The sequence below is a fragment of the Brugia malayi genome (assembly GCF_000002995.4).
Source record: "Brugia malayi strain FR3 genome assembly, contig: Bm_v4_Chr3_scaffold_001, whole genome shotgun sequence".
Classification (NCBI taxonomy): domain Eukaryota; kingdom Metazoa; phylum Nematoda; class Chromadorea; order Rhabditida; family Onchocercidae; genus Brugia; species Brugia malayi.
This window is the reverse complement of record NW_025062477.1, coordinates 4,779,696-4,790,653: the sequence shown is the minus strand read 5'-3', so window position 1 is coordinate 4,790,653 and position 10,958 is coordinate 4,779,696. Positions and strand designations below refer to the sequence as shown.

General features: G+C 34.2%; 2 protein-coding genes across 2 annotated transcripts; both read left to right on the top strand.

Moving 5' to 3' along the window:
* Positions 1 to 2,144: 2,144 nt before the first annotated feature.
* On the top strand, positions 2,145 to 5,488 carry Bma-nhr-2.2 (Uncharacterized protein; the record flags this gene model as incomplete). The annotated part of the gene is made up of 7 exons (XM_043080002.1): positions 2,145 to 3,347; positions 3,469 to 3,934; positions 4,118 to 4,398; positions 4,532 to 4,719; positions 4,808 to 5,021; positions 5,183 to 5,365; positions 5,429 to 5,488. 7 exons carry the CDS (start codon positions 2,145 to 2,147, stop codon positions 5,486 to 5,488), a joined length of 2,595 nt encoding a protein of 864 aa, XP_042935936.1.
* A 4,201-nt stretch (positions 5,489 to 9,689) lies between these two features.
* Positions 9,690 to 10,849, top strand: Bm17632 (Uncharacterized protein; the record flags this gene model as incomplete). The annotated part of the gene is made up of 2 exons (XM_043080001.1): positions 9,690 to 10,568; positions 10,676 to 10,849. 2 exons carry the CDS (start codon positions 9,690 to 9,692, stop codon positions 10,847 to 10,849), a joined length of 1,053 nt encoding a protein of 350 aa, XP_042935935.1.
* Positions 10,850 to 10,958: the final 109 nt, after the last annotated feature.

The following is a 10,958-nucleotide window of genomic DNA, read 5'->3' as shown; positions in this document are numbered from 1 at the left end:
TTATACTTCCAATTCTTGCGTTATACTAGTCCTTTGAAGTTATTTGTCTTTTGTATAAAAGTTAAGAGAAGCACTGGAAGGATCAGGCGATTCACAGAGAAATGATTATTGATTTAGCAGGACTGAGACAGTTAATATTTTAAGTTGTAGTTCAAAAAACATCGAAAAAGGAAGAAGTTTGTTTTTTCACTCATTAATGAATTCTTGCGTTATACTATCCCTCTGAAGTTGTTTGTCTTTTGTATACTCTTTTGCTGGAGAAAAAAGTTAAAAGAAGCACTGGAAGGATTCACAGAGAAATAATTATTGATTTAGCAGGACTGTGAGACAGTTAATGATACTTTGTTATCGATTTAGCAGGACTGAGACAGTTAATGATACTTTCCTTTATCTGAAGCATAGATATGCAGATGAAGTAGTAAGTAGTAAAATGTTTATCGATCAAAATGTTCCTAAAATAAATTTTATCCTTATGGAATTTTCATGTCTGATAAATTAAGGAATTGGTGAGGTGAGAAGTGTGATGGAATGAATGTAGGGTAAAGTGGATAGGTCGAGAACGTTAAATACTTATGTCACATTCCGATACACTTTTGCATAGGTTCATTTGTACCTTACCATCATTATAATACAAGACATCATACTCTCCTCTTCACCTTAGCAGATCTTTTTCACTATCAAATTATTTAGAAGCAGATGTGAATGGAATCGGCGGGAAGTCTACCTGTTGATGACATGACAGTGAGGTGACGTCATTGTGACCTAAGCTGTAAACAACATTTGTCTCATACATCTCTTTCGCTTACATATCAAACACACTGATCTGAAGAGAGGAAATAAGAAGCACTGCAATTATTTGTGGAATTTTGAAATTAGGCTCAAAAATTTACTTCAAGAAAGAAGAAGTTAAAATCGGAATAACATGGAGTAGAAATCATATTGTTCAAGAGCGAATTGTTACCTTGTCATTTTGCAATTTCAACCATCGAATATGCATATTGGGTAGTGGTAGTGATAATGTTTGCTATTGTTTACCGTGAATCTCGAGATCGTGTTGTATTCATGTATTTAAAAAATTTCTACATTTAAACATTGTGAAAAATATGGGGGAGAGAGAGAGAGAAAGAGAGAAAAGAATCAAGAAAGGCATTGAACAATTTTTTGTGTGATGTTGAGGATTTGCTTGTAATGAGAGGTAAGGCGTTATAGTTAGTTAGATGGTCGGACATCAGGTCAAATTTGTCCAGTGGTCATTGCACCACTATTGCACAGCAATACGGTAAGCAAAGTCAGTGCAACTCAGAGAGAATAGAAATAATAATTGTTGCGTCAGCTAACACTTCCTACCCGATGCTTCTGTTCTCTCTTCTGAGCTACCTGAAATTTACTCTCCCTCTCCCTCTCTCTCCATCTTGACTGAAATATTGTCCGTTTTCTCTAAAGATCTTTTTTCGTTAGAAGATAATCTGTTGAAAATATATTTTTGTATAGTTTGAATAAGTATCCATTAAATTGATGAATAAAAGTTTTTCAATGGTTTTTGTGGTGGCTACTTAAGAAACAGACTTACCTACGAAAAACAAACCGAATGAACATAAGCCAACATATTCTAAAAATTAACACATTGACAAGTTGACTTTTGAACTCGTTCAACTTGTGCAATACCTTAAATATTTCAATCCAAAGAACAATTGTTTTCAATAAAAGGAAATTTGCTTTTCCCTCGGACATATCCATCGTTCATTTGTCCCTCATATTGGAGAATATTAGCAATGGATGCCCTCTGCATCTATGTTGTTTACAGGTATTTTTTTCATAATTTACCTACTACCCTCAGGTCAAGTTCACCATCACATCATATTACGTCACGACCTAACCCCGCCACCTCGATAGATCACCTCACCTCTTATCGTTCAGTGCAATGACTTGCAGCGACCCGTGCTCTTAGCTGCTGCCATTTTCCACAAATAACTGCAGTTGCTTCATTTTTGTCCGGTGTATATCCTATTTTCGAAGAGGTTTCGAAGAAAAATCCCGGTTGAGATATTCCGAGCTGCACTTCAGAATATTCAGCTTTTCGACCAACTTTTTCCCAAAAATTTCCACTTCATATAATCACAGAGCTAATTTTTGGGTAGGAAAAGATGTCACGACGACATATTTCAAGAACAACTCCGAACAAAGAAGAGCGAAATTCGAGTTCATTTTGTACTCCGGACCCAACTGCTATTTGCTCAACAACTGCATTTGTACCAGTTAGCAACTCTGTTCCATCAACTTTCAATATCCTTAACAACCGTGGTCCTTTTGCATTTATTAATAATACGAGCAATTGCGCATCTAATAATAATGACAATCGAAATTTTTTGTTTTCAACCGATCGATTCAATCCATCACTTTTGCAACCAAACGTTTCACCTTACGCCAATATCATTAATAACGATCCTCGACTTCATCCCACCTCAGCAATTTTACCAAATCCGCTTCGGCAACATAACTCAATGAGTATGAATACGAATGGGACAGCATTTGATCGGTTCCTACAATCATTTCCAGCACCACAACGATCCAGCACGATAAATCCATCATCAATTCCTCCTACTATGATCAGCGTAGCTCCTATCACTCCAACTGCTTCGGCAACCGGACCCACATCATTACTTCCAATTGCTACAGCCAATAATTCAGGACCGTCAACATCATCTTTTATTCCACCACCTTTATTAAGCGATCAGCCGTCGTACAAGTATTTGCTATCATTTGAACAACAGGCCAAAATAGCGCATGAAGCGGCGATGCACTATGCAAATTTGACGGAACATCTAATGGAACACGCGAGAAATGCAGCGGCAGCCGAAAATATGCCACTACCACCGTTACCGCAAGCGGTCTTTTCAATGGTTCAGAAATACGATCAACAGAAGGAATCGATGCAGAATCATCGACAACAACAAAAAAACGAAAATGAAAAGAAGGATCATCATCATCATCATCATCATCCAACATATTTAACACCTGGCAACGAGGTTTCATTTTCACACTCTGATACAATTATTAATAGTGATAACTTTGATCAACAGCAATTGTTTAAGCAGAAACGACCTTGCCTATTCAATTGCACACTCTCTGAACCGATGGTGAAAACCCGACATGCAGCAGATAATGTGTCTAATACGGACACTACTCCTTCTGGTTCCGAAAGTGATTCATCAAATAAAACAACAGTTGAAATATTACCTATCCTGTCACCGCATCCGTATTGTGCGGTATCGGCGGAAAATAATTTCGAACAGCAACAAAATGAAATGGAAATGGATGAAAGCAATAAAAACAACACCACTGAAACGGTAGCAATTTATTCACTTTAGAAGTAACAACATTAAAATAGGCGTTATTGTTAATATTGTTGCTGTCATTGTCTTATAATTTAAGAATCATAAGAAAGATTTTTTTTTTTTTTTTTTTCAGATTAATCAACCAATAATAACACCATTACGAACAATCCAAGAATGTTTTAATAAGACGAATCCAAAATACGGGATAGAAACGGATCATTCATCTGCTGCCGTTCATATACCACTCATTCCATCAGAGAGATTTATTTCAGAAACAACTCTTCTAGTGCATGATAATACATCAAGGAATGACAGTGATAATTTAGCGAGTACATCATCACAGTCGCATTTAGATTCCGGAATTTCAATGAGCGCAAATGTGACCGATAAACGGGAGCAAATATCATTTGATAAACCATCTTGGTCCAATTCATTTACTGTAAGCAGCATTCTGGTAGGAAATAACGAAGGAAAAGACGAAATAGATGCGTTAAAGCATATAGCAGAAGCAACAGCTATGACACAAAACCAACCGAGAACAGCAAATCCGAAGGGAACAACAAATTTATCGGTACTACCATATACGGTGCCACAACAAAGTACGTTTAATTTTCATATTCATTGATAAAATTGCAAGAGAAGAGAAAGCAGATATTTGATATCTCTCAAAAGTTTATCAGTGAAGGTTGTCAAACAGTTGGTATTGATATATATATTATATTAATAGTAAAAAATTATTATTAATACTAATTTTTTGGTTTTAATTTCAAGAATAGCTTTAGCTATACAAAATTGCATAAATCAAATGGTACAAACAACGGGACCTTCAAATGTTCGTACACCTTTCAAAAGTCTCCCAGGATATGCCATAACAAGCAATGGATTATTGATCGCATCAGATGGACGAGCAATGCCGCCTACAATCTACAATTGCTTTGGTATACCAAGGCAACCATTAGTTTCAATGAATCCAAATCAAGAAGAAGACAATAATTTATGCGCAATATGTGGTGATAAAGCTTCAGGGAATCATTACAGTGTACCAAGCTGTGAAGGATGCAAAGTATAAATTTTAAGGAGTTTAAGACATGCCTATAAGCTTATCCTCACTTACTTGAAATTGATGGGAAATATTCCGGAATGATATAACTAATTGATGCCATCAAATATTTCAGCTCAAAATGATGAAATTTTAGGGTTTCTTCCGAAGAACTATCCAGAAGAAAATAGAATATATATGCTACAAACAAGGCAATTGTATAATAGATCAGAAAAATCGGAATAGATGTCAAAGTTGTCGATTTAAAAAATGCCTTCAGTTAGGCATGCGTCAAGAATCGGTACGTTTGGATCGCAATCGACGACGGAAAAAAGATGAAAACAGGTAAATGTTAATGTCACATATCATAGAATAGATGATATTTTATTACACGACAAATATTTTAGTTGAGAAAATATCTCATAATTTTTAGAGACAAAGAAATGGAGGAGATCGAAGAAATGAAAAAGTTAAAAGCTATTGTTGTTAGTGCCTATCGTGAAGCATTCCCAACGGGGTTAGTCATCGATAACCGAAGCGAAGCTGTAGAAAGGATCCATATGTTTTTGAATAATATCCCGATGATGAATGAAATTAATGGGAAAGATCGGGAAAAAGTCATTGAAAATTGCGTTTATGCAGCGCTGGTAAATTCTCGCTCTTTTCGCTTCTCATGTTTGATAATTTTGAAAATTTCCACTTCTATTTGGAAACTAATTCACTGAATAAATTTTCCAAAACCTACCACTAACAAATTTATATAGACTGATGAGAAGTTTGATATACATATTTTATTTTCTTTTTGTAGACTTTGCGCACTTTTTTCACAACCGAAAACTACGAAGCGATTGTGAGCGTTAAAAGCGAAGCATTAGCTCAGTGCTTGAATGGATTGGGATTTGAAGTTAAGGAGGAAGAGATGGCAATTCTGACAGCATTTTGTGCATTGCAAAATTGCATTGGAATGGTTGATAATGAGAAAATTCAAAATGTAAGATTTTATTTCTTTTTGAAGTTTGGCTTATGTAAGATAAATTTCGATTATTGTTTACAGATTGGTGCCAAGTTGTGTAACTGCCTTCGAATTCATTTGACAGGTTTTGCGAAGCAGTAAACGAAATTATTTGCAAATGCATCATGAGTGTAACGGCGTTGATGTTAATGCAGACTAATACTTAACTAAATATCTAAGCGATCCAAAGTTATTTGGAGGAAATATTTTTGTTCTATTTTACTACTATTTCAGGCAGTTATTTTACTAATCATATCTTAGATTAATTACATTGCCCTACATTCCTTGTGATTGAAGTATTGAATTTGAATAAAGCTAATGTACTTACTAATATTTAATCAGTACGGTAGCAAACGTTGAAGTATGATGGAAGGCATTGTTTTGTAATTGAAAAATATATATCAATTTTGTTCGTAGACAAATAATTAAATAATATTAGACTTATTTGAAGTATTAAGTATCTACTTGCTTTATTGTATGTGATTGGGGTGTATGTTTGCATATTTTAAGTGTTGTCCATAGACAATAATTATAGCATAATATTAGCCTTATTTTAAGTATTAAGTATCAATTTTTTATATGTATTTTAATTTTAATAGACTTTTCTTATTCTATTTTTAAATGTGTTTTTAATTTTGACAGAGTTTCTTATTTTATGTAATTTTTTAATTTTTCACATAATCTCTTCCCCTTTTATTTCATTTTACTTTTTTTTTTTTTTTGGTCTGTGATAAATGTTGTGATGATTTATTTAGCCTTATTTATAAATATTAGAATTATGTAATTTCTATTTTGCTTATTCTAATATTTAACATACATAAGGACTGAGAAGGATTAGTACAAATTGAAAATCGATGCTATTGTTATTTGAACTGAATTGACAAATGATTTAATTTTATCAATGAAATTATAACGTAGACTGAAAAAGTCTTTTAAAGATAAATAAATTAATGTTAACTTTGAAATAATCGATTGATAATTAAAAACAAAAAAAAAAAAACGAATTCATTGGAAATGTTTGAAGCAACGGAAGTTCATAACATTTTGCAAAAATGTCGTTGAAGGCCGAATTAAAACAAAAATGTTGCTATTGATGTTTGAAATTGGACAGAAATTGTTATTTCTGTACAGTAAGCGATATTATTTGCACTAAATACATTTGACTTGAATATTCTACACGGCTAATGAGAAATTTATTTTTATGTGAAATAGATGAAAGCCGTTAAATTCCATAAAATACTACTATGCTCATTAATTTACTTGAATTTAATATCCTGCCTTTACTGTGGTATATTACCTTTTCAAAAGCAAATAATTTTGAATTCTTATTCCTATTTTGAATTTTAACGCATTTGACTACTACCTACGAATTATTGCATAAGAGCGATTCCAAGGCACCGTATTCACCGGAATATCTTACAGCGATTCGAATTACTGTTGCTGAATAAGTTGCATATTTTGAATTTAATGAAATAAAAAGAAACACTATTATTGCTGTATTATTGAATAAAACTACAGAAATCGAATTTTTTCAGAGCATAACCAAAATTCGTATGGTTGCTACTGAATTTCATCTTTAAGGTTTGTTAGAGATTTGTTGACTGGACTTGAAATATAAAAAATATCTCTTCGATAGAAATCGATCTCCATGACCTACCTGAGGTGAAAACAATCCAATCGCAAGACTCCACCTACAGGTACCACAGGTGCTGCTCTCATCAACCTTATGTAGTCAGTCATAAGATACACTGAAGGTTGTTGTTGAGTTGCAGTTCCTCTTCTATTTATTTCTTCAATGTTTCCTTCACCAAGTTATTTCCTCTCCAGTTGCTTCAGTTGCTTAATGAAAAGTAATAAAATGGATTTAATTGAAATTATTTTACTATTCGTTAATTTGAAATTATTTCAGAAACACTTTTATTTTAGTACATCTGCGACTTTTCATAACGAAAGATACGGTAATTTAAAATGCCCTTTGATGAAATCATTCAGTATTGTAATTGTGCTTTGGTCATTTTTTATAATTTTCAGAACATAACAAATAACCTCGATTATTCAACATATCTCTCATCTAAAATTTAATAATGTGTTTAAACAACGGACAAACAGAATATACTTTCAGTAGTGAATAATTTTTATTTTTTGTCATCAAAACCACAGAGATGTTTGATCACTAATGTCAAATTTTGTGTTCATTGCAAGCTGCATGTGTAAATGACAACATGTAACTTGGAATAAACATGAATTCATTCATGACACCCATCCTAAATAGCGTCCTCAAATAACGCTAGAAATAGAATCTGTTAACAAAGCTAGCGGACTGTTTCAGAGAGTCACCGTACTTTCTTGAGGTACGTCTATTGCAGTTATCAATGACCAGTTTCACTGCAGAGAAGCAAATCTTAAGGAGGTAATAATGTTCATTTGAAAATTTGATCTGTTCAGCATTGTTATGTTGTGTTCTAATATGACCTCAGTAATAATGATGCTTGCTTGTTCAAGATTATGTGCTCGGTGAAGCAGATTAGTATACTGAAGTGCTTACTGTTTTATTAAACGATGGGCATTGAAAAGAGGTCAAAAGGATTTGAACTACTCGGTTGACAGTGGAAGATTTATTTGTGAGAAGGAAGAGACTGACTGAGAATAGAGGTATATGAATCTAATGTATTGGTCCATGCACTACTTTTAGAGTTCACTGTGGTCGCAACAATCCGGAAATGACTGAGTATTAGATTGATCCATCACTTGTTCTTGATATTCTGAGATTTTTGCTAGCGTACAAGATGTGCTAGATCAAAAGTTGTTTTTCTTGCTAAACAGAATGGATGAGCGTGTAAACTGTTAACATCAAACCGATCTTTAAGTTCTTTGATGGGAACCGTAAGCAATTCTACGAGTTCTACTGGGTGCTATTTTTAATGAGTTGGTAAAGTATTTTAGGAGAAGAATCTAATAGTGATTCGCAAGTAGTAATTTCAACATTGTTCACTCTTAGTTTCTTTTTTTAGGCTTCGCATCAAAGTGGTAATTGCACTAAGCATCATAACTCGAATATGACAAATGCTTGCTTCTGTGATGCATTACGATATAGCCAATGAGCCGATGCAGAATACATCCAAGTCGTTCTTAGGCTGTCTCTATGTTGAAAGATTCTATTTGTGATCGTTAATTTTTGCTCTGCGCGCAAAACTCTATCAGAAGATGTCCATTGTCGCTGCAGTTTGCAACACTATGTTTGCCTAGCAATACTTGTTCTCCAGCTTCAGAGTTCTGTTTTACTCTGTCATTGAAGTTAAAGATTATGATTTTGTCATTTACAGAACTGTTTTAAATGATTAGGATTAGTGATTTTTTCCGCGCGATTAGTTTGAAGAGCTCGGGCATATATACTGCAAACGACAACATGTTGCTTATTAGTAGGGAGATAACTCGATTGGAATAATCTTTTGGCAAATTAACAAATTTGGAGGTTACTGAGTTTTTGATCACAAAGCCAACTCATAGATGGAAGCGTGCAGTTTTTGACTTACCTAATTGAAAGTTATTTTGGAGTAACATTCTGGATGATTTTGCAAAGTTACGAGCTCCATTTATGGGTTTAAAGTCAGAGTTACCATCCTGGGACGGCTGTCCTGAAGCTAATCGGTTCATCCTACTTATAGACACACTTTATTTGACCTTCCACTTAACAGCTGTCTGGCTTGAAGGTCTTGCACCATAAGAGCTGTCTAGGCGTCAGCCATAGTTTGAAGAGAATCAATTCATTTCTTATTACATTGAAAAGTTTTATTGTCAACGGATATTTCCATTTGAAGAAGTTTGAGATTTTTTCAGGTTAGCAACAAAAATGAATGATGAAAACGATCAATGTAAGGCCACTTTGTTTAGTAAATCGAATTTTAAAGACAGTGATTCAGTAAACGGTGTAAACTGCAAAAAGGTGTGTGAAATGAAACAAATATCCCAAACGCTATATGCACAGGAAGAGAAAGAGAGATATGAAGAGGGCTTACAAAATATCCATTTGATCCCCTTTTGTTATTTTGCCATTTATATTTTCATTAACTTGATGATTGTTCAGATATTCAAATTATAGGATCCTCCCATTCATCACATAACACTTCGTTATTGACCAATGGTCTTCCGTATCAAAAAAAAATCTTTGTGAGGTCCACTCCCACAATTTACAACGCTTAGTTCAATTCTCTTTTCAAAAACAACATTTTTGAAAATTGTTTGTTGCTGCTCGCTGTGCACAATAACTTCTCGTCGATAAAAGTGCCCAAAAAGCTGATCGAATATGTCAGAACAATTTGACTGGGAGGATTTTTTTCTATCCCAGCATTTGGATCATTCTGTTTCCTATGGAACATCGAATGCCGCCACCATCAATGATACGAGTAACAGCGGAATGGAGGAATTTCGATTGCCTATTTCATCTGCAACTTATTATGATAACTTATCTTCTGATACAACCCAATCATCATATATTGATATTTCAAATAATCATTTGGAAGACTTTGATCGGATGAGGCCGACAATTACACCGTTGCAACACAGTTCATCAACATTTATTCAGAATTCAACGGATGACTTCGCGCCACTTTCTACTGCCGATAGCAGTTCAAATAGTGCTGCAAATCTCGATGTCATCTTCAATATTCCTGCTTCAGTTTCAATGTCATCTGATGTCACAGATACTCATACTTCTACTGCAATGCCACTTATAGATGCACTAATTTTGCCTAATTCGCAGCAAATTGTGTTAAGCAATGACACAATAGGATGCCAAGCAGCAGTAATAGAGAATACAGTGGACAGAACTATTGTGAATCCACTGTTGACATCTTCCAGTGCTTCGGTAGAATATCGATATTTGAAACGACCAAATGATAGTGGAAGTCAATCGTTGGAACATTGCAACGAATTGGATGTAAAACGATCAACAAGGAATGAAATGTTTGAAACCAATTTCAATGAACAACACTTATCATCAAAGCCATCGGTTTCATATCCAACAAATCAGATGTCAGAATTTTCACCATATGTTGATGAAATGTCTAACAATATGCACTCAGGTGAAACGTCAACCAATAATGCTCCTTCATATGGCTCGAAATTTCATCTCTGTAATATGATTCAGCCATTCCCAGTTACCGATTCTCTTGTGACAATATCAGTAAGCTTTTTTTTGTGAGATTAAATAAGTCTAATTGGTTTTGTGTAATCAGAAAATAGCATAATGCCGTAAATATTTAATGAACAAAATAAATACAATCATTTCAGGAAACCAATCAAGAGGACAGAGGAGAAGTATTTCAAGAAGTGAAATCATATTCAGATCCCAGCTCCTCTGCTGCAACAAACAATACTGAGCAACAAATAACATATACTATGCCAGCTGGATTTCACGAACAACAATTATCACGACAATTAGTTTTGAATTTAACATTCCCATGAACAGAAATCATTTAGTGAATAGACGGCATCAAGTTTTACCTGCTACATCTCAGCTTAGTCCATCACTACATAAGAAGAAGGATGATCGTGAAAGCCGCAAAAATTCTTG